Source organism: Littorina saxatilis, linkage group LG1, assembly GCF_037325665.1.
Source record: "Littorina saxatilis isolate snail1 linkage group LG1, US_GU_Lsax_2.0, whole genome shotgun sequence".
Taxonomy (NCBI): Eukaryota; Metazoa; Mollusca; class Gastropoda; order Littorinimorpha; family Littorinidae; genus Littorina; species Littorina saxatilis.
The window spans coordinates 82,229,926-82,257,072 of record NC_090245.1 but is presented as its reverse complement, the minus strand read 5'-3'; the positions used below and the strand labels follow the sequence as shown (position 1 = coordinate 82,257,072).

The 27,147-nt window shown below is 47.3% G+C and overlaps 1 protein-coding gene across 3 annotated transcripts in view; it reads right to left on the bottom strand.

Annotated features, from left to right (window-relative positions):
• Positions 1-27,147, bottom strand: part of LOC138981544 (cytosolic carboxypeptidase 1-like) — a 57,299-nt gene that overhangs the window by 11,322 nt on the left and 18,830 nt on the right. For all 3 annotated transcript variants that reach the window (XM_070354507.1, XM_070354500.1, XM_070354514.1), the window contains exons 14-24: positions 26,219-26,365; positions 25,806-25,887; positions 25,225-25,381; positions 24,421-24,653; positions 23,704-23,857; positions 22,794-22,865; positions 11,557-11,665; positions 10,652-10,781; positions 9,861-9,998; positions 8,973-9,149; positions 8,453-8,586 (exon numbers count right to left, since the gene is read on the bottom strand). In XM_070354507.1, coding sequence (XP_070210608.1) covers positions 8,453-8,586; positions 8,973-9,149; positions 9,861-9,998; positions 10,652-10,781; positions 11,557-11,665; positions 22,794-22,865; positions 23,704-23,857; positions 24,421-24,653; positions 25,225-25,381; positions 25,806-25,887; positions 26,219-26,365 — 1,533 coding nt within the window. The remainder of the gene's footprint in view (positions 1-8,452; positions 8,587-8,972; positions 9,150-9,860; positions 9,999-10,651; positions 10,782-11,556; positions 11,666-22,793; positions 22,866-23,703; positions 23,858-24,420; positions 24,654-25,224; positions 25,382-25,805; positions 25,888-26,218; positions 26,366-27,147) is intronic.

The following is a 27,147-nucleotide window of genomic DNA, read 5'->3' as shown; positions in this document are numbered from 1 at the left end:
CTTTACACATTTTTCCTACCAAAATACATGTGACCTTGACCCAAGGTCAAGGTCATCCAAGGTCATGCAACACAAAGCTGTTAATTCAAGACATAGGAAGTACAATGGTGCTTATTGGCTCTTTCTACCATGAGATATGGTCACTTTTAGTGGTTCACTACCTTATTTTGGTCACATTTCATAAGGGTCAAAGTGACCTTGACCTTGATCATATGTGACCAAATGTGTCTCATGATGAAAGCATAACATGTGCCCCACATAATTTTTAAGTTTGAAACAGTTATCTTCCATAGTTCAGGGTCAAGGTCACTTCAAAATATGTATACAATCCAACTTTGAAGAGCTCCTGTGACCTTGACCTTGAAGCAAGGTAAACCAAACTGGTATCAAAAGATGGGGCTTACTTTGCCCTATATATCATATATAGGTGAGGTATTCAATCTCAAAAACTTCAGAGAAAATGGGAAAAATGTGAAAAATAGCTGTTTTTTAGACAACATTTATGGCCCCTGCGACCTTGACCTTGAAGCAAGGTCAAGATGCTATGTATGTTTTTTGGGGCCTTGTCATCATACACCATCTTGCCAAATTTGGTACTGATAGACTGAATAGTGTCCAAGAAATATCCAACGTTAAAGTTTTCCGGACGGCCGGACGGACGGACGTCCGGACGGACGGACGGACGGACGGACGGACGACTCGGGTGAGTACATAGACTCACTTTTGCTTCGCATGTGAGTCAATAAAAAGGGGGGTTATATGGTATTACGCAATGCAGTCATACTTATTAATAGACACAGGCTGCCTGCATAAATGTCACTATTAAAAACACCCCTCCCCCCCCCCCCCCCCCCCTGAATTGCACCAGTTCAAACAATAGCACATTCTTTGCAAACAGCCTAAAACAGAGTCTACGTGGCATACCTGCTATTGCTAAGCCGTTTACTCTTTTCTAAGCAGAGGGCATCATAAACCCAGTGGTCAATGAGTCATAATGATTTCATGAATCCTATGACTCATATGTCACCTGGATGAAGCAGTTAAGTTATGTGATTTATTTTGTACATGTAACATACTAAAGTTAAGAAACAGCCTTACTTCAAGCCAAATATAAAATTTCAAAAATAAATTTTGATTTAATTAATATACTTACCAACTCACATAGATAGCATTAACTTCAGTTAAAGTGCTAGGACACTGAACTACGCTTCACCCCAAAGGGGAAGCAACCCCCTAAAAAAGAACGGCATTGACCTATAACCCAAGCTATACAAGAGTCGAGGTCATACCGTCACGTGACCTATCACGCGTGACTCGACCGCCGCCGTGCTGGAAACTCACTCCTACTGAAGTGATCTGTTCATTTTTAGGGAAACCCTAAGCAAAACTTCGTTTTGTGATAAGACATGGAAGCACTCTTACATGGCAACGTGGGAAAATAACTCTGAAACAAAAACCGTATGCCATACAAGGCATGGTCCTTGATGGTTATTTACACTACCGGTGTACTGCGCCTGCGCAGGATGTATACCGGTGAAACCCATTCCGTATTGAAACATATAACCCCTTAAAAAAATTTGCGGGGCAGGCCGGGAGGGAATCCAATATGTGAGTTGGTAAGTATATTAATTAAATCAAAATTTATTTTTGAAATTTTATATTAAATTACATATTCTTACGCAACTCACATAGATAGCAGATTGCTAATTTAGGTGGTGGGCAAATGAACTCACAGTTAACATCTTGCAAGTATCTGGCCTGTAGCTACAAAAGCTGGCAAACCGAAATTAATGTTCTGCCGAGCACCAGATACGTTCCCAGGAAAACATAAAAAGACATCTTCTGCGGAAGATGTCTAGTAGATGTGTATTAAAATAGCGGGTACTTAAAATACCCCGCCGATAGAAAACTCATGACTATGTCCTTGAACGGTCAATGAGCTGCATTCATGACTTATGTAAGTCTCTCAGACTTGGGAACAGATAAAGAAGAGGCCTACACTCTGACCTCTTGAGCCCGTGCTGCCTGAAAAGGGAGGACTGACTGCCCCCCCCCCCTTTTCCCTGCCACCACTGTAAGCATTGCCTAATCAATGTGACAGTCCATTTAGCTAAGGTTGACTTCACTAAATCATTGCCTCTAGAAAAGTTGATGGAAATAAACAAAAGCCTTTGTTCTGGTGATCTAAACAGATCAGTTTGTTTGTTTATTTGTTGCTTAACGTCCAGCCGACTACACAGAGCCATATCAGGACGAGGAAGGAGGGGATGAAGGGGGCCACTTGTCAAGCGAGTCAGAAATATATTTAAACTCGAAATGTACAATTGTTAAATATGGCTCTAGCAGAGCCAAAATATTGCAAATTGGTAGAATTGTATTATCGGATCTGGTTACCCCTGTTTCTGCTTATTTGTCAGAAATTTTGAATTAAACCTAAGCGCTATAGATCAGTCTTTCTCCAAAGAGATGTCTAAAGCAAAAACCAGACAGAAAATGCACTTACTCGCACTTCTCTCAGAAGCTACTAGAGTAAGTATGACGGCTTCCCGTATTTAGAATAACAAGGCTAATTTGTCAAGGATTAAACAATCCGAACTCAAAAACTCCGAAACTAGGAGCAAATCCCAAGCTGGCTAAAAAGAACCCAAGTGAAAAAATGTTTTGCGACCTAGCTGTGTCAGTGCAACTGATATCGCATAAAGTCTTAATTCAGAGACGTGGGAGAAAATTCGGAAAGCCAGGATAGGTGGTTCGCCACCCGCATTGAACGGAGAGAAGTGGGGTTCTTTAAAAGTACGCCAATTGTTCCAAGCCAGTCAAAGTGAAACAAAAACGAAGACGCTGAACCCCTATGGAATCTCTAGACCAAATCCAGAGATGAGGCAGAAGCCCCTGAGCGTCTCGATGATTCCCGTACAGTAGACACCCGTGTGGCTCGAGTGTAAAAAACGGCGCCTTCTTGCCAGCCTAAAGGACTGGCAAACAAGATTGAATGGGCCCATAATGTGAGACCAACAGGCCGCTCAAAGTAGAATCGAGAGTATTATCCGGGAACGGGGAGACGAACATTTAGCAGAAGGTGATAGTACCGAGAGGCAAAACTTCTATCAGCGGCTTCTCCAAATTCACCAGAAGGAGTAGAAGCGCATAGCGAGATAGAGTCCGATCCAAGTGGACATTCCTGGCCGACCGACTAGAGTCTGCCAAGCCATAGAGCCTCTCAGAAGGTACTTCACTGCTAATAAGAATTCGTGGTGGTAAAAGCCACATCAAAACCTCGCATGCTCGCTGTGGCAGTGATAGGGAGCGAGATGCCACCCCCTGCTTCTCGTGATAAAAGACCACTGTGATGTTGTCCGATTGAATCAACACCTGTTCTCCCCTGACAAGGGGAAAGAATTCCACAAGAGACAGAACTGCTTCGCTGGTGGAGAGAGAACCAACGGGAACGCCCTGTAAGAGCAGTGGTGTGAGAATCCAAAGATTGGTTGTGTCTGTGAACCAGTCAAGAAAAGACACTAACAGTAACATGTTCCGGCTCTTCATTTGATTGCTTATCAAACGAAACCAGAGCCCTGAAGAACTGAATTAAATAAAAAGTAGCCACTTCCGATCCATTTTGTATATCCAAAGGTGGAAGTAAACATAGGCACGATCTATATAAGTGACCCAAAAGGAAGGGCCCCAGTGCCTCCCTCAATAAAGTGAGAGTTCTAATCGCCCCTCCAGCCGCTGTGGGAAAACACAGAGGCAGAGAGAAGAACGCTAAGACTCCAGTTGACAAGTGCCAAGAGTATGCAAGAAAGCGTGCTATTGTTTGCCCACTGAACCCTACCGCTAAATCGCCTCGAGGAGATAAAGTGGTGGGTATTTGGCAACGTGCCACACCGAGAAGAAGATAAAACCCAAAGCTGAGAACGGCCAGCTTAGCGCTTTTCTCTGATAAGAAAAGCCGAGGCGTGCCGTGGGCTTTTCCTTTTGCTGTGAGATTCTCTCTGTTAAAGAGTCCGCGTGCAAAGAGGAGGATTCGCAAAGAAAAACCCTCGAGCAAGGAAGAGATTTAAGTCTCACCGACAGAACAATACTGTCGGCCGAGGCCTTTTCCCAGAAGAACAGCAAAGCTAAGCCCTTTGAATATGTGTCCCGACAGAACACAAAGGCATCCCATCCCGTGAGTACGAAACCGCACAAGGGAAAGAATGAATCAAAATCTTGCACCAAGACGATAATAGAAAGAAGTGCGGCCACGATCTTCCACAGCCAGGAGATCATTGTTCTTGAAAACAGACAGTTTCTCCTTGCTATGAACATTAAAGATGTATGATCGACAAGTACGGTGCAACCGGAAGCGGTTCCGTAGTACGAAGAAAAGAATAAACTAAGTTCTTAGGCTTGGTGTAACCTAGGCCTACGGATATCGCTCAGCGAGTGAAGCGTTACTTGCGCGGGTGACGCAAGCGAAAGCAACGCCGCATCGCTGCCCACAAAGGAAGTGATGGAAAAGGAGAATCATATGAGAAAACTTCCGCAAGTTCAATTCTAGAGCCAGACAAGAAAGCGTCCCTGCGTGTGTAAGCCGCATGTGCGTACAACCGTGCCGCGACTGACATTTGTTCGGCTGAAACCTTAGCCAAAGAGGCCAGGAGTATGAGGACGTCTTTCACGCTAGCGTCGTTTCGAAAATCGAAAGGATTCAACAACACCGCGACCGACCGCGAAAGAGATCGAAGAAGTGTCTCTGAAAGAGACGCAAGTTCCAACGAGTATCTTCCCGTCTCCCCCAAACCAAGTAATGCGCCTTCAGAGTAAGCGCAAGCTTTGTCCAACGATAGACATCCTCCCTGAGATTAGCCAACTCCGGAGTGACCGGAAGCGGTGCACCCGGCAAAGCGTAAGTCTCAATAAGACTGTGATGACGACGGGAGAGAGCAAACTTGCGTGAATGAAACGAAGTGCTCGCTTCCGTAACTGGTCTGAGGCAAGCCATGGCTGAGCAGCATCAGGAGCCTGACCGTGTGCAGCCAGTAAAGGCACAGTATCCACAGGCAAGCTATTCTCAGAACCCGAAGTTCTAGCCAGCACCTTGGAAAGTTCGCAAGCAACAGAAGGAGACTCGCTAAAACGATATCCCTGAACTTCCGTTAAAGCAGGGCGGAAATCACACACCACTGAGGGTGGTGGTGCCGCAGAGCTTGTCATAGCTGTCACCCCTTCAGCGAAGTACTTGGCAGACACCTGAGCTGCAGTAACCATAGCTGGTTTAAGTTAGAGTGACAACTTGCCATCAACTTCCTCCTCAGAAACTGAGTGAGAATCATCGAACTCCGAATCTGCTGAGGCTGGACCGTGAAAGTCGCTGTGACTAGCTGCGTCACTAAAACGATCCACCACAGGCGAGGCTGATTGCAAAACAGAAGAACCGTGCAAAGCCTGCCCGAAAGCAGCTTCCTGCCCAAAAGGAGGAAGTTGAGACATGTACACATTCACCGAGACATAAAAGTCTGCCCGTGAGTACATCTGTCTCGTTGTCCGGTGTCAACCCCCCGTGAGTTCCGCTTGCTAAGAGCGATAGCCTCCGGGGAGTCGAACTTTCACCCCCCGGCCGTGGCGGGGGGGCTACTAGTTCCGGCCCAACTTGTTGTCCGGTGTTGACCCCCCGAGTTCCGCTTGCTAAGAGCGATAGCCTCGGGAAAGTCAAACTTTCACCCCCCAGCCGCGGCGGGGGGGCTACTAGTTCCGGCCCAACTTGTTGTCCGGTGTTGACCCCCCGAGTTCCGCTTGCTAAGAGCGATAGCCTCGGGAAAGTCAAACTTTCACCCCCCAGCCGCGGCGGGGGGGCTACTAGTTCCGGCCCAACTGGAACACTTTCACCAGAGAACCTGGCTACCGGTGAACCTGACTAACCTGTAGAGCGTGAACGCTCCTCGTATGAAGTAAACACACTCCTCTGCGTGCACGTCAGCCGAAGTGACTGTGCATGAAGGCGGAACCTCGATGCGTGACAACAAACTGCGTCGCCCACTCCCGCCGGGAGCGAGCGCAAACTCGACGAATGGCAACATGTTATACATTTGGGTCGAAAACATCTCAAAAAGGAAGAAAAACTATCTTAAACACAAGTATTCTCTTTCCCACTGCGTTTGTCTTGGCTGAAGTAACCTAAATTTAACCTGCTTCAGCACGATTGGACTCATAGGGTCCAAAATTAACAGACATTCTTTCTTTCTTCTTTATATGGTGTTTAACGTCGTTTTCAACCATACAAGGTTATTTAACAGACGTAATAGTTAGAGACTGAAATGGTAGTGCCTTTGCCTTTCTCTTTATGCGAAACGTAAAAGGAGAAACCTCAGCAGCTACTGACTAGTCTGTGGTTTCTAATTCTCCTTGTCAGCCATTGCTGACAAAAACCAGTCTGAGATATGATATTGATAAACAACAATCAGACCGAACAACGGAGAAAGAAAGAAACGCAAGCAAAAGCAAATAAATTAAAACGAGCTCACCCAAACTTGTGCATGAGAAGCAGGGACCTGTAGACGGGGTGAAACACTGTCCAGAAGACAGTAGGCTAAAAGCCTGCAGCGTAGTGTAAAAAGCGTCCGAGCTATCTGGTAGCTGAAGTAGGAGTGAGTTTCCAGCACGGCGGCGGTCGAGTCACGCGTGATAGGTCACGTGACGGTATGACCTCGACTCTTGTATAGCTTGGGTTATAGGTCAATGCCGTTCTTTTTTAGGGGGTTGCTTCCCCTTTGGGGTGAAGCGTAGTTCAGTGTCCTAGCACTTTAACTGAAGTTAATGCTATCTATGTGAGTTGCGTAAGAATATGTAATTTAATCCCAGGTATAAACTTATTCCTCACCGCGAACATACCAGGAATCTATTTTTTTTATTTTTTATCTTTGTCATTCTGTCTGTCGATCGATTGGATCTGTGTGCCTGTGTGTGTTTCTGCGAGACAATTGCATTGACATTATAAGTGGCCATTTCTGAACAAATCATTCTTAAATTGTGTGTGTGTGTGTTCATGCCACCCATGGTCTAGTTATAAGCACCATTTAAGTCACAAAATGTTGAATAAAACAAATAGCAGATATGGATCACAAAAGTTTTCAATCAACCCTCATGCAATCATTAGGCGAGAGATTCCTGTGTTTCATTTTATTCTTCACTTCCAATGTCCTTCATTTTCTCTTTGTGGCTCTGAGTCAGGTTTTGTGCTCTGTAGATTGGTGGGTCCTGGGTTGAATTCCTGGTTGGGAGGATTTTTGTAGGATTTTTTTATTTTTTTATCACTAGGGTAATTGCATGATTGTATCTCTGTGGTATAGTTTTTTTTTAAATTTTTTTAGTTTAAACTTTTGTATGTGTTTTTTATCTTGCAACTTTTGTTTGTAAGTGGGTACACATTTAGTTGCATCTGAGTGGGAGAAGTTTTTTTCTCTTACATTTTTGTGTGTAAATGGGCACAGGTTTTTATTTGGTTGTACAATGTATCTGAGTGATATAGAGCCCGTAGTTCGAATCCTACTCAGCATAATTTTTTTTTAAATTCATTTTGTTTTGTTTTGTCAGTACAATGTAAGTCAGTTATTTGATTGTAACTGAGCAGGAGAATAATCTCATGTATTTATTCTTTTTTTTCCTTGTTAAAAATTTTTGTTTTGCATATCACACTTTTGCGTGTGTGTAAGTTGGTAATTACAGTATTTGGTTAAATATGTTCTGGCCATCTGTATATTTCTGTGTGTAAATTATAACTGCGGGTACATATTATAAGATGTTTGGTCGCTTCTTGTCAGACCAGCTTTTTTGTCTGGCCGAGGAGAGCATGTCGTCTTTTGTTTCATCTGTATAGACTAAGGCCACAAGGCCGAGGTTGAGAAAGATGTAACAGAAGGCAATATGCTCCCCTAGAACCCACAAAAAAATGCTGATCTGGCCGGAAGCCACCAAACATTGTTTTTCTCATCATTTTGGTAGTGCGAAAGTACAAGCAAATCACTGACAGGGAGCCATGAATGTTGTGAACGAAATTATTAGAATGCAGATTGAAATAAGATCAACGACTAAGCTGAAAAATGTGTCCCTTGTGCATCTCTACACCATCACCCCACCCAATCCCTTTTGTTCTTAGTTGTGACTGCAAAGGTGGCATTATCCATGTCAACATCAATAACACCACTCAGGATATAAACACAACAACTGTCTAAAGCCATGCAGTTTTGACAGACTCAGCAAATTATATAATGTGGACAGCAGGTTACACTGATCCAGAGAAGACAAACAATGACATCACTGTGCTGGGACTATAAACACATAAAAGCCAACTACTGTGACATCCCAAACAAACGGCTTCTTCAAAAATCACCAAACACAAACAGCCAAACACCCTCCCCCCCCCCCCCCCCCCCACTTCAAGATCCTACTTATGAATTCAACATGGCCTCACCCAAAGTCAGCTGTGGAGGCACCAAAATCTGGCAGCTGCTGATCAAAGCCTGTGCAGGTCTTGGCTAGCCTCAGCAGCCCTTCACAGAACTTGTGGCCCATCTCTTCCAGCATTCGAGTGTTCAGGTGTTGGTCCTGTCAGCACATCAATCAATCAATCATTAGTGTGTGTGTGTGTGTGTGTGTGTGTATGTGTGTCTGTGTGTGTCTCTCTGTGTGAGAGAGAGAGAGAGAGAGAGAGAGAGAGAGAGAGAGAGAGAGAGAGAGAGAGAGAGAGAGATTATGCATACATGCATTCCACACCATTTTACACACGTCTACAAAACGCACAAAAACAACAAAAAGAGACTGTGAGAGAGACAGGCACGCAGAAAGGCATACACACAAATATAGATGCAGGCACGCACACAAAGCAGATACTGCTACATAAACACACACATTCATCCCCCCCATCCCACCCTACCCCACCCTCCCTAACACACAGACAAGCCCTGCAACCATCCACAGTGAGCGGCACCCACCTTGTATTTGCCCTGGTCACAGCCACAGTAGCTGCTCTCCATGGTGTAGCTGCGGACAACACCAATCTGCCGCCACACCACAACACGGGCTGTCGCCTCTTTGCCGCGCTCCAACACAAAGCTGCAGTTTTGCAGGCTGAATGGGGGGCTGCTCAGGTGCAAGATCCGTGGTAGCGTCTAGAGGGGGAAAAAAGGTGTAAAGTTGAAATAATATCTGTATGAGTGTGAAATATGATAGGTGGGGGAAGGGGGGCAAGGCAGAGGGGGGTAGGGGGTTGAATTTTACAGCTTAAATATGCACCTGTATATCTTCACAGGTCAGTGTTGCTCAGCAAATTGATTAATGATTTTAGTATTCGTAATGGTGACATTTCCCTAAATCATTCGCACAAATGCAGTGACATTTGAATAAGTTTCTATCTTTTTTTCAAGAAAATGCAATCACACCATCATCTTACAATCTACATGATTGGGCAATAGGCATGGTACTGAGCTAAAATAGGTTTCCCTGAACCGTTTTGACATGTGAACACTATTGTCTCGCCTTTTCGAATCAATCATACAAATGTCTTAATCAGTTGTTTTTTTTCTTGGTTTTTTTTAGCTGTGGATATGTACCACGCATATGGTGCAGATATATATATTCCCCTTGCCCAGTCCTTTTTGTGAACTAAACTACATGTATTTAATTAACTTCTTCTAACCGTGCAATCATTCTCTTCTTTCTAATCAACCAGTGTGGACTGCTAAGACTAGACCAACAACAACTCTTGTCCCCATCCTGTTGTGTCCTGAGCACTGTTTGGTTTGATGACAGATATACCTGACTATGTCTGATTCTGAGTCTCACACAGTCCAACGCACACACAATGCCTGCAAGCATCATACCTTGAAGCCATTGTCTTCTGCTTTGTTGCCAGTGCAGACAGGATTCTGAGTGTCGTTGTTCATCCAAGACAACTGTGGGCTGCAGCCGTACATGAAGATGTTCTTCTTCCTGGAGTGGCCGTGGTAGTCACAGTACACCTGTACAGGTAATTATCACCACAGTTACAGGTCTGTACATCTTGGCAGACTCGCGCAACACATGCCCTCACAAACAAAATGCAGCACATTCCCTCTCTTTCCCTCACCACACACATATTGATATTTACATACCACTGCTTTTGTGTGTGTGAGATCACTCAACTGACACTGGGTGCAAATGATGTAAGATGGAGGAGAGGCATAAAGTGGTGTTAATTCATTTCTTTTTGTATGCAAATACAAAGCCGCACTTAATGTAAAGCATAACTTGTTGTGTGCCGGTCCCAATTGACTCTGTTGTACATTCATATTTCACCCTATATTTTCAGAATAAAAAATATCTTAAGACATAGATATCAATTAAAAATAAATAAAAACAAGGTCTCCTTTTAACCTTCTCTTTCAACGTGAAATCTCTGACGTTAAAAGCCAAACAAAGTTCAAAAATACGTCATAACATGAATAATTGGCGTCACATAAAAATTACGTCTCTTCTTCAACATGTGTACCGAGGAAGTGACACAGAATTTCGAGAACCAAGTTTGTCTGGGTGATTTCAAAATATCAGCCGTTAAAAATTAATTGTAAGGTCCCCGCCAGGCTGTGCATGTATTGCTATTGTATATCATTAAACCAAGAGAGGTTTTACTCACTAGCGGAGTCTTGTTGACGGTGCTGAGGTACTGCAACAGGCCCTTGGTGTGGTAGATGGTGGGGTGCAGGCGAGGGCATGGCTTCAGCCACCGCCTATTCAAGTCCTCGGCCACCAGGGAACTGCGGTGACTGTGTTCAAACAAAACACCAGTGCATGAATACTCTCACTCAATGAGACCTCAACCCATCCTACTCCCTTTCCCCCCTTTTAATAAAATCCTGTTCACGCACAAAAGAAGCACTCTCCTTATTGGTTGTGGGACTGTCCACTACAAAGATCACAAGGTCCACGTACTTGTGAATGTTAATCCTTTTGTTTATACTTAACCTTCACTGTGCTTCCTGGGTCGTGGACGACCCAGAGCCTCGCAAAAGTGTCTGTATCTCTGGAACTATTGGGAGTTAATGAGTAAGACTTCATTGTATCCTTAAACACCATAGGACCCTCCCATCAACCACTTTCTGAAAGGTTATCTTTGTAAACAAACAAATAAACAACGACATAATTTGAACTGGGCAGTCCGGATGATGTCGGTCGTGGGCGACCCATATGGGATTTTAGAAGGATTTTACGATGTTTATCCCTATTCCGATGGCATGGGTCGTGTACGACCCATGCTCTGCAATGAGGCGGTTAAGAGTTTATCCCTATTCCGATGGCGTTGGTCATGTATGAGCCATACTTTTTACGTTGAATCCTTCTCTAAAAGTATGGGTCATACACAACCCACATCATCCGGACTGTGTAGTCCAAAGCGTGATCCGCTGAAGGTTAAACATTCAACCTACCTTTCTTGTCTTTTTTGTTTGTTTGTTTTATTTCAATGACACAACCGTTTGTATACTCTTACATCTCAGTCAAACACATGACGCACTTCAACTGCCTCCATCATCAGCAACTTACTTGCCATTGATGACACCGTCAGGGTTCAGCATGGGCACGACCTTAAAGATGTAGCGCTCTCTCAGTTGCTGGGCCGCTGGTTTATTGCTCATCAGAAAGTCCACAGTACCTGTCACACGTTGATAGGCACGTTAAAGGCATCTCTAAGGTAACCCGTCATGTCAACCACGACAGATCTGTCTGGACAGGCATTTACATGGAATAACAGCACCCTTCTACTTGCACACATACACAAATTCAACAGCCTGGCTTCTTTCTGTGCTGGGTAACTGACACCAGTGTCAACATGCAAACATTTTTTTTTTTTTTAATGTAATTCCCACTCTGTGCGGAATGCGGCCAGGCTGTTTATTTCTTGTGTGTGTTCAAGTGGAGGAATAGTCTCATTCCCTGTGGAAGCCTGGGCAGATCTGTGGCGGTTGATTTGATCCTTCACATGGGAAGGAATGCATGTGGCATATACCTCTGAATGATCTCACATTCAAAGAGCATAATTCGAAAATTTCAAAACTAAATTTTCATTTAATTAATATACTTACTCAACTCACATAAATGGCATTAACTTCAGTTCATTGCTAAGATATTGAAGTAGTACTCGACCCTGGTAAGGGGGGAAGTAACTCCCTAAGAAAAACAATCCGTAGTCAAGGACGGGAGTCACCTCCCCTACCGGTAACCCGCACATGCGCGGTCCTGCTACCGGCCGTCATTCCCCCACGGAAACACACACCTGTAACACATATAATGTTAGCGGGGATGGATGGGAGGGTATAAACGATGTGAGTTGAGTAAGTATATTAATTAAATGAAAATTTAGTTTTGAAATTTTCGATTCAATCACATATTCTTACCTCAACTCACATAAATGGCAGATTGCACATAAAGGCGGTGGGATACTCACATTAATCTCTTGGAAGTATCTGGCCTGCGGCAACCATAGCTGGGAGGCAGTTGGTACCGTCCGGGTGAGTGCTGGCAATGCCCCGGAGGTAGTAGCTGAGGAAGACATCATGAGTCGTCCAGTATGCAGCTTTGAGGACGTCTGACATCCTTCCAGACTTGAGGACAGCTAAGGAAGTTGCCCACGCTCAAGCCTCGTGCATACGAGGTGATCGAGGAGGAAGGACTGACTGCCCCCCCCCCCCTTTTTGTGTCTGCCACCACTGATAAGCATGCCTTATAAGTGTGGAAGACCATCTGGAAAGCGTGGTTTTTGCAAAGTCTTTATTTCGGGCTGAAATGATCGAAATAAACAACAACTTCGGAGCTGATGCTCGAAACGGAGCGGTGCGCGACAAGTAAGCCTTAAGCGCGCGTACCGGGCAGTTAGAAAAATCCGGATCGCCGGGGGCTAAAAATGTCCCGGAGAGGCCGAATGGAAATGATCGGTGAAAGTGGACCAGGTTTTTGATTCTTGGCGAGAAAATCGGGACGGACACGCAGTGAAACCGAGCCGTCTCTTCCGAAAGTGATATCCCGGTCTAGGCCTGAGAGGCCGTGGATCTCACTGCCCCTCCGCGCGGAAGCGAGCAGTATGAGCATGAGAGTTTTGCGCGTAAGGTCAGAGAGACTAGCGTCTTGTAAAGGTTCAAAAGCACTAGAACGGAGAAATTCGAGTACTAGAAGAACGTCCCAAGCCGGGACAGAAGTTCTCTCCGTTGCAGAACTGAGGGCCGCGCCCTTTAGCACACTCGCGATAACTCCCCCGAGGGAGATGGAGCGTCCAAGTTGCTTAAAAGTAACAGAGATGGCTGAGCGGCGAGCGCGCAAAGCGGACGCGGCGCGTCCCCGAGCGGAGAGCCATGCCAGATGGTTTGCGACCTGCATTGATCGCAGGGCGACCGGGACAACATTATTAGCCGCAAACCATCGAGTCCGAGCCAGCCAGTGTGACTAGTAGACAGAGGAGGTGGCCTGTGAGCCTTCTGGCCTAAGTCCAAAAGCGAAAACGGAGGCGCCTGAGCACCCCAGTGATCTCCGAACCCTCTCCAGGCGTGAGGATCCAGGCCCTCGGGGCGATGTGCAGAGTCCCCGTTCTGGGCTGGAAAAGCTCCCCTCGCCGGCGGCCGAGCGGGATTGGCGGGCCGCTGGTGAGCCGCATGGGGTCCGGGAACTAATGCTGACTGGGCCAGCGCGGTGCCACGAGAAGGAGATGAAGCCGCTCCAAGTCGGCTTTAGGCTGAACCCTTCCGATGAGTGGAGTGGGAGGGAAGGCGTAAGCCTCTAGCCCTGCCCAGCTGATCGTCATCGTGTCGATTTGTCAAGCTTCCGGGCCCGGAAACAGACACAACGATCGGGAGGCGACGTGAAAATCTCGTGGCAAAAAGGACGACCATCGGACGCTCTACCTGCGCCCAAAGAAGGAGGAGCGCCTGATGGGTGATGGTCCACTCCGTGTGGAGGATCTGGAAGGAACGGCTGATGACGTCGGCAAGGACGTTCAGGCAGCCGGGCAGATAGCGAGCCGAGATCAGGATCTAAGAGAGAGTCTCGCATGCTCGGCTGGACCACAGCCGAGATCGGGACCCGCCCTGTTTGTTGGAATAAGCAGAGACCGCCGTGTTGTCGTAAAGAAACAACAAATGGGTGCCCTGGAAAGCGGAGAGAAAGTGATGAAACAGAAGCCAAGGAGTGTTCATCCACTGAGGCGTGGTCTGCTGCGACCAGACCCCGAAACGGAACTGAGACGTCCCAGCCGTGTGACGTCGGATTCCAGACTGGACTGAGCGCCGCCTGAAAAGGGCGCGCCTGCAGTTTGTATAAACGACGTTGAGTTGGACGGACTGCCCACTCCCGTGAATCGAACACCATGCCTTGGTGCAACACCCCGGGGACAACCAAAATTGTGCCGTAAAGTCCCAAGAAGGGGTGGCCGAGAAACTCCTCTATAGCCTGCTTCCGCAGAAAGAGAAGGATTTCCGCCTGTAAAGTCTCCTGAGCGTCTGGGCTGACCGGAAACCGGAAGTTGGCCGGCGCCCTGGACGAAGGGGCTTTGCCTTCCTGCCAAGGAAGGCGGAACCCCGATCGAATCACCCCCATGCTCCATAGGCTGCTTGTCCGAGACAGCCAAGCTGGCAGGACCCGGAAGAGGCCGCCTGCTACCAAAAGGGTAGAGGCTGGGGGGGGGTGACTGGATCGGGGGTGGCTCATTGGGGGTTGGGCTTGCGCCCAGACCCCCGCTTCCCGAAGGAAGGTTTACGCTGGTAAGGACGGGACCGTGACCCACCCCTACCTGCGCGAGACGACTGCTGCCCAGAAGAGCTGTCTGGCGCTGACGTAGAACTCCGTGGTTTGTTGCTGTGCTGCTTAAGAGCGAGTTCCGTCAGTTGCACCACATGTTGGTCACGAGTTTCCTCAGTTTGCTGCCGAAGGGCATCCAAAGAGCGTGACCCCAGCAACGCACCCTCTGAAAAGGGAGAGACTCTCAAAGAGTCTATGGTGGCCTTATCCGTCAGGCGAGAGCCGTTAAGAAAAGCCTCGCGCCTCCAGAACACCACCTGAGAGTAGAGCCGAGCAGCAAGCGTCATCTGACTGTCAGTGACCTTCGCAAGCGCCGCCAGGAGCATGGCAGCATCAGCCTCAATAGCATCGTCACGAAACCTAAAAGGCTCGATGGACGAAGCGATGGCTCTCGTGAGAGACCGGATGAGCGTTTCCGCTAAAGAGGTCAGTTCAAGGGAAGAACGCCCGCTTTCCTCCAGCCCGAGTAGACTCTGTTCCGTACAAACGGAAGTCCTATCTCGGCTATAACCATCCTGCCGCAAGCGAGCCAGTTCCGGAGTCACCGGAAGTGGAGCTGTGGGCAGCGAAAAAGAGGAGAGAAGAGAATGTGGCCTGCTAGGCAGCCGCGATCTTCTTGAGTTGGCTGGGAGGCCGCCGCCTGCCTGAGCCGAGGTTAACCAAGGCTGGGCAGAAGGGGGGGCTTCCCCATGAGCAGCCAAAAGAGGGTAGGGTGTGTTAGCGTCCGCCAACACCTGAGCCATCACAAACGGGACGGAAGGAGATTCCATGAAACGGAACTTCGCCCTCGTGTCCCCCGCGCCCGCAAAGTCTGCCAAAGCAGAAGGAGGGGGTGCGACAACAGTAGAGTCGGCGGAGACACCCTCAGGGAAGTACCGTGAGGTTATCTCCGCAGCCAACTCCAGAGTAGGGCCCAGCTTATTGGGAATCCGTAAGGGGGTAACGGATTCGGAACGATCCTCATCCCCTTCCTGTTCCTCTCCAAAACCTTCCTGATCTCCATCAGAAGGAGGGTCCGGTAAACCGGAAACCCACCCGTCCACGGAAGCGGAAGTGGCTAGAGTCGGTTGAACAATAGACGGAAGCGCCGCAAACTGTCCACCAACAGCACCGCCGACAACCGGAACCGCCGCGGCGGAACCGGAAGTCGGGGCCGGAAGTCGATGCGTAACCAGGGACGGGATAGCAGGGACACTGCCACCGGAACCACTAGCCCGCTGTCCTCCACCGGAAGTGCCTGCCACAGCACAACCGGAAGTCGAGGACGACAATCCGCGGGCAGGCCCGACCGGAAGCCCCGAGGGGCAACCAGAGGAGCCTACCCCCTGCGAACTCCAACCAGGAACGGCGGCAGCCGAACCAAGAGCTACAGGTCGATGACCGCCGACAGAATCTTGTAGGCCAGAGCTGGGCAAACAAGACGCTGCTGCCTGCCCCCCAGAGGCCGGGACAGCCGAAACTGATCCCAGGGGGGCAGGCTGGCGCGCTACGCCGCTCCCTAGCGCACCCGCCACGTGATGGACGGTGTACTGCCGGGGAGGAGCCGTCTGCGAACCCGGCGACGCAAGAGCGTAACCCGGGCCCGCAGGCAAGTGTGAGCCCCCAAAAAGATGGGGACTCCCACAAACGCCGCCCAACGCCGAAGCGCTGGAACCGGGCGGCGCTAAGGCCGCGAACCCCCCTGACAAGGCAGGGGAATCCGCAACCGAACCAGAAAAATCCGGCCCGAGATCGGCCGACGTGATCGTCGCGGACGGCCGCAGCCTAGAAAGAGAAGCCACCCCCCCCACGCCAGGCGGGAGGGGAGCGACAGGCCTTTTCGCCGAATGTAAGGCAACTAGGTCATGTTTCAGAGTTGCGAACATAGCCAGAATTTCTTCCCGCGACACGGACTCGCTAGACCGTGGCGTCTGCGAGCGCGAGAGAGGAGAAGAAGAACGTTCCCGCGTAGGGAAAACCGGTGACGGTGACGTAGAGTCGAGCGAAACCCGTTCTGTCTTCTTAGTCACCGGGTCCGTAACCAGAATTAAAGAAGTAGGCTGTGAAGAAGACACAGAGGCACGCGTCTTTGATTTAGACTTAGACTTGTCTTTATCCTTCTCTTTTCCCGGTGAAGAGAGTAGGGAAACAAGTTTGCCCTTGCTTTTTGAGTTTTTGTCCGCCATTTGCAATATCGAACACGCGCACGTGGAGATGAATTACAACAGCGAAAATACTCAAACGAACGAAAATACTCGAACGAACGCAGCGAAGAGATAGTGAAACGATCTTACCTAAAGATAGCAACGCAAAGACCAGGGTCAAATGGCCTTCCACAAAGGCCAAGGCAAAAAATATGCCGGAGTACCACAACACGTCTGTGCAGTAGTGTTGAAGTGGGTGGAATGACGGCCGGTAGCAGGACCGCGCATGTGCGGGTTACCGGTAGGGGAGGTGACTCCCGTCCTTGACTACGGATTGTTTTTCTTAGGGAGTTACTTCCCCCCTTACCAGGGTCGAGTACTACTTCAATATCTTAGCAATGAACTGAAGTTAATGCCATTTATGTGAGTTGAGGTAAGAATATGTGATTGAATGTAAAGTTATGATGTTGCGCTATATAAATGCTCATTTATTATTATTATTATTATTATCCTATAAACTAACACCAAGAGAACAACATCAGTGCAGCTGATTAATGAACAGTACTATGTCCACAGTAATGTGTAATAAGCAAGCCTGCTGTTTGTAATTAGGCAGAAAAGGCAAAAGCAAGTTACACACTCAAAACACCAAGAAGTATTCTGAGACAAGAGAGAGATTATGAGCTAACTGAGGTGGAAGGGAGATAAATGGTAAATGTACATCTGACCGCATCTGGCTGTTCAGTTCCATACCTTTGTTGTTCCAGCCTTGCTTCCTTTTGATTCCATTATCTATCCTCCTGGCATCACAAGTCTATTCATCAACAAAGGGTCTGTGCTATGAGGGAGGGGGGGGGGGGGGGTGCAGAGAGAGAGACAGACACAGAGACAGAGATGTAGATAGAGAGAGGGGGGAGGGGGTACAAAAACATACTTCTTCTTCTTCTTCTTCTACGTTCCCGGCCATACATCTAGATGTCCAGTCCAGTGTTGAGTGCAAATCCCGCAGTCAGCCGCAGTGATGCCGCTGTCCCCCACAGCTTTTCGCGGAGCTCCACTTCACTCGGCCACGTTTGGCGCCTCAGGGTGTCGAAGGTTGGACAGGCCTGCAGTACGTGCTCTGGTGTCTGGGGGCCTGTGTCACACGGGCATTGATCCGTGTGTGAAATCTTCAGGCGATAGAGGTGGGAGAGGAGCCGACAGTGTCCAGTTCTGAGCCTGAATATGGTGACTTGCTGTTTTCGATCCAGCTGATGGATATCGTCTTCCTCGGCCCCCAGGAGCAGACGTTCCCTCCAGGCGGCTCTGAAGTGACTTCGTAGGAGGGTCTTTTTTTCTCCGTAGGATGAGGGGTGTACTGACTGTTCCAGCTTACTTCCCTCCTTGGAGAGTCTGTCCGCTTCCTCGTTGCCACTGATTCCGCAATGGGAGGGAATCCACTGTAGGACGACAGTGGTTTTGCTGCTGAGGTAGTGCAGTTCCTGCTTTATGTCTTGCAGGATCTGTTCTCTCTCTCTGGTCTGAAGGCTCTGCAGGAGAGATCGGCAGTCTGTGAGGAAGACTGTCTGGCCAGGTAATGCCTCTTCCTGGTTCAAGGTCTGTGCTGCGAGGTGCAAGGCGTGTGCTTCAGCTCGGTAGTTTGTGGAGACTAGGCCAGTGGCGACAGACTTGCGGAGCGAGCTGCCGTCAGGGAACTTGATGTAGATACCGCCTCCCCCATTCCTCACAGCATGCTCGGCTGAGCCGTCTGTAAAGACTTGGGTCCAGGTGGTGGTGGGGTAGTCCCTGTCTAGTGTTTCCAGGGTCAGGGACTTGAGCACTGCTTCTGGTTGCTCTTGCTTTGCTCCAATCCCAGGGACGTCAAGGATGATGGGGGGGACATCCAGTGACCATTCCTCATAGTCTTGGAGCATTTCCAGTGGTTGGCCAGTTGATGGGGGTAGAGAGCCTTTGTGCTTGTGCTGAAGTGCCTTGATCAGGTGGTTTGGGCTCTGTCGCTTGATTCGGTTTTTGGTTGGGGCTTGGAGTGTAGAGTGCAGTGGATGGGACGGGAGCCTCTTCATCTTCTCACTCTGCCTCAGGAGTTTTTCATCCCGTCTCTCTTCCAGGGAGGTCAGGCCTGCCGTCTTCTCCAGTGCCGAGATGGGGGTAGTCTTCATGCCTCCTGTGATGAGTCGCAGGCCAGCATTTTGGACCTTGGCCAGGTTGTCTGTGTTGGTTTTGGCTGCAGTTGACCAGGCGTTTGAGGCATATTCCATGTGGGGTCTGACAGATCCTGTGTAAACTTGAGTCAGGATCTTCATGTTGGCGCCCCACTTTGTTCCAGACAGTTTCTTCAGCACAGCCATTTTCTTGGTGGCTTTGCTGTGCATGACGGAGATGTGCGGGGCCCACGTTAGCCTTCTGTCCAGTTTCACCCCGAGATAGGTTGGGGTCTCTTGCTGAGGAATGTTCTGGCCATCGAGTCGCAGGGTGAACTCCTCTTTCTTGGGGGAGAGTGAGCAGCATGTGGCCTCGGTTTTTGTCCTGTTGATCGTGACCATCCACTCTTTGGCCCAGTCTGAGAGGTGGTTCATTGCTTCCTGCATTCTGCACGCTGCTGTGGTGATGTGTTCTGCTCTGGTCCATACAGCCAGGTCGTCTGCATGGAGTGCCCTTGAGATGTGCATGGACAGGTGGTCAGCAATGTCATCGATGAAGACAACGAAGAGCGTCGGCGCGATACAGCTGCCCTGTGGAACGCCCTCTCTGATCTTCACCAGCATGCTTGTCTGTCCTTCCAGTTTGACTCGGGCTGATCTCTGGAACAGGTAGCTGTGGATCCATGCAATCATCTTTCCGCACACGCGTTTCTGGAGGAGCTTCAGGAGCAGACCTTCCTTCCAGACCTTGTCGAACGCTCGCGTCAGATCCACAAAGACGGCCAGCGTCTTCATTTTCTGTTGAAAGCCGTTCTCAATGTCTTGGGTGAGCAGTGTAATCTGGTCCTCCGTGCTTCTGTTTTTTCTAAAGCCAGACTGGGTGGGGTTGATCAGCCCGTTCTTTTCCAGGTGATGCTGCAGGCGGCGGTTGACCATGCGTTCCATCAGTTTGCTGAGGCAGCTGAGGAGGCTTATGGGGCGATAGCTGGTCTTGTTGTGCCTGTCTTTCCCTTTCTTCAGGACTGGGGTGAGGATGGCCTCCTTCCAGCTGAAAGGGAAGACCCCAGAGTTCCAGGACTGGTTGTAGATGCCCAGAAGCTTCTGTTTGGTGTGGCTGCCAAGGTGTCGGATCATCTCGTTGGTGATACCGTCCTTGCCTGGAGCTTTCTTGTTCTTGAGCTGTCTAGTGGAGCTGTTCAGTTCATGTATTGTGAAGTCATCAGTCATGCAGGCTGATGTTTGCTGCTGCTTCCTTAGCTCCTCCTTCATCCTCATTCGCACCTCCGCTGTTTTTTCTCTTCGTACTTCCAATAGACTATCTTCTCTAAAGTTTTCCGCAAGCAGGGTAGCAGCTCTTTTCCCAGTGTAGATCTTTCCATCTTCTTTCAGGAGTGTTGCTCTTGGTGTACACTGGTGGTCGTCATTTAGGGTCTTTATGAGCTTCCAGAGCTTCCCTGTGTCTCTCTCCATGTTTAGAGAGCTGGTTTTCTCATGCCAAGACTTGCGGATTTCCTTCGTCTTTCCTTCATCAAATTCAGCTCTCGATTTGTTGTAGGCCGTTGTGTTTTCTGGGGTGGGGTCCTTTTCGAGTAGCTCTCTGGCTGATTTTAGCTTGTCATGGAGATCTTGCAGATCTTTGCTCCAGTATGGTTTGTAGTCTTTTCTTCTTCCTCTCGGTATACTCTGCCGTGCTGCCTGGAGTATGCAGTCAGAAATCCGCTTGACGTTGATGTTAATGTCCTGCGTAGAGTCGATGGTGGTTTCTTGGCAGAGTATGTCAGTCAGCCTTTCAAATTTCGCCCAGTTCGCCTTCTTGTAGTTCCAGCTAGGCTTTTTCCTCATGGGAGAGGCCTGTTCTTGCAGGGAGAGCTTCAGCAGGATGGGTAGATGGTCACTCCCTCCTAGCTGGTCTGCAACACTCCTGTCACAGATCTTATGGATGTCTTCAGTGGCTATGGCGAGGTCTGGGGTACTTGTCGTCTTCCAAGCTCGGGACAGACAGGTGGGCTTGTCGTCCGGCTTGTTGATGAGGATGAGATTTTCATCAATCATCCAGTCTTCAATCTGTTCTCCCCTGCAGTTGAGGTCTTGGTATCCCCAGCTTGGGGAGTGGCCGTTAAAGTCACCAAGTATCAGTAGGTTGGATTGAGGCAGATGCAGAGTGTGTAGTTCCAGGTTTTTATCAGGTGGACAGTAAAAGTTGATGATTGTGAATTCTCTCCCTTGGAGGACCGCCTTTACTGCAAGAAATTCATTTTCTCCTGTAGATCTTCCAACCTCTATCGCAGGTATGTTGTTCCGGACGAGAGTGAGAATGCCTCCCTTGGAACGGTTGCTTCTGTCGTGTCGAAATAGCTCGTATCCTCTCATGGAGAATCGGTGAGCATCTGTCAGGTGTGTCTCCTGGATACAGATGATGTCGACTTGCTCCCGTCTGAGAAAATCCTGTAGCTCGGGTTTCTTCTTGCGAAGTCCCTCAGCGTTCCACTGTGCAAAGACAAGCGGATCAGCTGACTTATCCGGCTGACTGGGTTGACTGACTGATGCTTGGGGTTGCTGCCTTCTGTTGTCACTCTGAGTCGCTTCACCAGTAGCTGAGGCTGGGCCCCTTTGAGGCTGGGGACCCGGCGCTGTCTCCGCCTGGCGATCCGCGGGACGAGCACCATACCGTCGAATATCCGTTTGTATGGCCATGTTGGGTTTGATGCGTGCATGCCTGGTTTTCTCCTGTAGATGGGTGTCGGCACAGAAGGTCTGCCCGCTGTCCTCAGCCAACATGCTCGGTCTTCATGGCAGCTCAAATTTTTTAATAATAATAATAATAATAATGGTGATTTCTATAGCGCTTTCGAACACACAAAGCGCTTTACAAAAGCAATAACAACATCATTACCAGAATGACGCCATTGACGGAATAGAACACAATCATAAACACTTTACAACAAAAACCAAAAACAAAACATAAATGTTACAAAAATCCAAAGGCTCTTACAGGAACGAACTCCCAGTATACACAACAATTATAATGTGCACACACACACACACACACACACACACACACACACACACCCACCCACACATGTCCACACACACACACACACACACACACACACACACACACACACACACACACACAGTAAACATTGTTCATCCGAAAATGCACATTCACAGGGTCGCGACAACTGCATCATCATAGAATGCTTCTCTGAAGAGGTGAGTCTTGAGATTTGCTTTGAAAGAAGGCAGAGATTGACTGAGACGTAGAGACAAAGGGAGTTTGTTCCAGATATGATCAGCTGCGACTGAAAGACAGCGGCCACCATGATCGTCCCTCTGATACTTAGGAGCTTGGACAATCTAGAGGTTCTCTCCTCTAGATCCGCCGTGTTTCGCCTAGGGGCTTTCGCTGCCTAGTTGATAGGGTCACCTCGTAGAGGATGTGGTCATAGACCACGCACGGTCGGTCTTGGGATAGGGAAACGTTATGCTAGTCCGGAGGGATTACGCCACAATGGCCACCTCGCGAAGACCCAGGGTCCTAGACTAGGGAGGTCCAAGGGGGAGCACCGGGAGGGCTACCCCTCTACCCGCACCTCCAACACAATCCCTTCCCCTGGTAGCTTCATCCCCAAGGAGGAAACAAAGCTACCTGCAACACCCCACAAAAACATAGAGAAGAAAAGAAACATTATGCAGACAGCTACATCAACATACACTGCAAATTGACACTGACCTTTCATGACCCAACTGGAATTGCTCTCGCCAGGGTGAACTCGGCCACTGAGGAAGATATAAGGTCGGCTCCCTGTATAGTCACAAAGCAAACCCACAACTTGTCACCATCTTTTTTTGCACAATTCAACTCCTCGGGTTCATAATAAACACTGACTTGCACCATAAGTTTCAGGTCCCCTGTAATTTTAGATTTGCTTGGTTACTACACTCTACATGAGCAACCATGTCACAACTTACTAGCACACTTCTAGCCTCCAACAGTAATTTATGAAAATAAGTCCATTCCAAAGGATAGGGCTTTAACCACAAGCACTGCCTCGTTTGAATGACTGCTTGTGTGCGAACACAAAAAAGGTTGCTAGCTGTGTTTGGTAGATGTTGGAGTGTTAGCAGACTCTGTTTTGGATTTCCAAAATCTTGTAGCTTTTTCATACACTGCAATTATAACAGCAGCCATGAGAGAAGTACATGAAAAGAGTATACCTGGGAAAGCGTAACTAATGAAATTCAAAACACCAACTTTGAGCCATCTAAGACTTCCCCGAAAGTGGCGTATGGCTGCCTAAATGGCAGGGTAAAAACGGTCATACACATAAAATCCACTTGTGCAAAAAATGTATTTTTTACAAGTAAAATGACTATTTCTAAGAATACTCACCTCAATTTAACTAATAGGAGTTACCTTACTTACGAGTGAATTTCTTGCTTCTCAGTCTAGCACTCGTAAGTAAGGTAACTCCTATTAGTTAAATTGAGGTGATGTATTCGAAAGAAATACACTAGTGTACGTGGAAAGTTTAAGCCCATGAACGAAGAAGAAGAAGCCATCTAGGACATCAAATACAGTATCTATTGTTTTGTTTTTGTTAAATAAAGAAAAAAATAGGCATGCAGGCAGATGAACGTACACAGCTCCTCCACGTCTTCTCGCATGTTGCTGCGTGGCTGGGCGGTGATGGTCAACACAGGCACCTGGTTCCCTCCCAACGTCTCACACAGGTTCTGGTAGCGGAAGAACACCTGGCTCTGGTCTACCTGTCCCTCCCATTGGAAGAGGTGAGTCTGAATACAAATTCAACAGGACATAAATTAGTTATTTTTCCTTGCTTCTGTGAATTCAGCATGATCTCTCAACTTAAAAAAAACAACCATGAAACTATCAAAATGTCTACTATTTTAGTTTGTGTTTTCTTTTACTCTGTAAACGTTCCAACGGTACATAAAATGTTTTTAAATCCAATTAGTTTGCTGGTCATATTTTGTTAAGCAAAACAATAATAACTGAAAAAAGATCAAATAACAGAAGGATGTAAAAAGCGGTCAAACTATGAGACAACATGATTCGAACAATGAAAGAAACCCTATAGCAGTGTCATTCAAACAAAAAAACAGATGGACTGTGTCCACACAAATCTAAGAAACAAAGGAAAGAACACACTCTAAATATAGACAAAAGAGTAAGTAAGTGAGGGTTATAAAGAACCGCAGGTCTCCTGGTACCTGAGAGAATAAGAAGCACAGAAGTGAACAAAGGTTTTTCCTCCTCAAAAAAGTACCATGGTAAATTAAAAAACACTACAACCCTCAACAAGGAGTAAATGAATCCCAACCAGCCACAAACTCACCCTCAGCATGGTGTAGGTGTAGGGGTAATGGTAGGCAAGGTAGCACACGTCACAGTTGTGCATGAATCGCACAGTGAAGGTGGTTGTGTAGTACGCCTTGCCCTTCACCCCACCCGTTGTCTGGGAAGAACGCAAGAAGTGGTTGCGATAATAGCAGATGTCCGTCCCCACGCGTGTCCAGGCTGCCCTACCCTGTGCAGCCTCCGCCACAGAGAACATCACCGGCTGCATACCTATGGACAGATGACCGGATGTAATTGCTATGGCAACACAATAGGCCAATACTTGGCTGCACGCTTGCAAAAAGAAACTTAAGACACCACTCATAGGACTTTATGATCAGATCAATATAAACCTGCCTGCATGATGTCCCTGAAAGCCATTACTGAACCAACACAATCTGCACATCATTGGTTGAAACCATTGCCTATCAAGACATGGCAACCTGTCCGAAGCGTCTCAGTATGAGTCTAAAAAAGCATTACAGTGGTACCTGTGATGCAAGGACACCCATGGGACCAGCCACAAAGTGTTCATACACTGCAGGTACTTTTTTAATGACAAGTAAATTTTGTAGTCAAGTTGATCAACAAAGATACAAGGTTTCCTTTTCTGGGAGCTGTCCACTCAACAAGTCAGCAATCAACCACACACAACACACCACAAATCAGCTGCTAAAAAAGCAACCACTGCGATATGTGAACCAACACAGAAACACCTCCCCATCACCTCTTTAAAAAAGAAAAAGTTTAAATAAAAGTTGCCATTTGGTAAAAGCGTAAAACAAGTGAAGTTGATACTGACCAAAGTTAAACTGACTGTTGAGTTTTTCACAGTTGACGATGTTGAAGCGGTAGTTGATGCCAGCAGCCATGTTGCTGACTTCAAAGTAGAACCACTGGTGATGATGGTTGGTGTTGATGTCTGGGTTCAGGATCAAGTCATACTCAAATTCTCGCACCTGAAACCCAACCAAACACAGTCACACATGAAAACGTCATAATGTAGAAGAAGCTATTCTGGTTTGTGCTGATGTGAGAACAACTTCAAACTATACCAAAACAGTGAAATATTATTACAAAAGTCTTTATAAATGAATCTGAAATGTTATTCTTACTTTCTTCATAAATTCAAAACCCTAGGCTAGTAAAGCCTAAACACACAAACACATGCAGATGCACACACACACACACACACACACACACACACACACACACACACACACACACACACACACACACATTGGTGCACACTTACACACACCCTTGATATAAATAACATTTGCTAATGGTACCATAACAATTAAAGCATGTTGACAGATCTGTAAATCTCCAATTCACTTCTGACCACCTGGGTCCATAGCAGCTAGTTCATCAACAAGTTACCTGAATGACTTTGCGTAAGTTGCCACACTCGAACTGTGCATTGAAGCGCAAGATTCCAAATGTTCCCTCTTGTCGACCCACCCTGTTGGTAAAAGAAAACATGAGACATTCTGTAAAAGACACAATCATGCATTACATATTTTTACCGAGCTAAAGCCACCCTCTCTCTTTCAGTTTCATATCCGCAGACTTTTAGTTTTACACTGAGCATCTGCTCAAAGAAAATCAATCTTTAAATGATAACAAAAGAAAGGAGTAAAGCAGTCAGAAGAACATTTGCATCTCCTTTTAGCCAGGTGCAGAATGATTTTGTACAGAAAGAACCTGGCTTGAAATAAGCATTTTGAATGAACTTTAACAACCTGCACTTTAAATTCTAAAATTGTTGTAACAATATTTCCAAATCTCTTCACCTGAGCTCATCCCTGTTGCTGAGATTGGAGTTTTCCTGGCAGTAGGCAGCGCCAGCGCCGGTCACAGTGCTGTCCAGGTCGTAGACCACATGGTCATAGATGGTCTCTGGATGGATCATGCGGTCAATGTCCTCAAACACTTTACTTCTGTAACAAGAGAAAGAAGTTTTGCATCAGCAGGATGGAAGCATATGTGTGTTTAAGATACAATGTACAGAGATGATGAAACAGGTGTCATCCAATACATGTGTCAACCACCTACTCCTGTGAATTGAGATACAGTGGAACCCCCTTTTTATGACCTCAACAAATCTGAGAAAATCAGGTCTTAAAAAGGAGGGAGTCTTAAAATAGAGGTAAATTTACAGAGATTATGAACAAACAATCTGAAAAAATAAGGTCTTAAAAGGGAGGGAGTCTTATAAGGAGGGTTCCACTGTGCAAGTTATGAAGGAGTCAAGCACAGAGGACTTGCATCTGGAATGCCAAAGACATGTAGCAGATGATTCAAACGCTCTACTCTATGAAAATTGTACTTCTGCCCTTAGAAGACCAGTATCATGGATACACCAGTCCGCTTAGTGCATGCACTCCCTTGCAACCACCAACCCTTTTTCCTGTTCACATGTCCAAGAGAAAGAGACAAGAGAATAGAAAATAATCAAATTGGAGGAAATAGGTTTGTCAAATCTGATCTAACACACAATTTAAACAATTGTATAAGTTTTCCTTAACTCTGATGTAAAATAAGGGAAAATGAATTTACAAATGAGGAGTGTTGCTTACAGCTTCAAAATCAATCTAATGTGCTGATTTTCCATATCAGACATGAGCACCTAGAGAGGTTCAAAAGCAGAAGATTCTCATGCCTGAAGCCTTTTTGCTGTGAGATATGACCGCTGACGGTTCAAGAAGTACAAAGCTTGCCT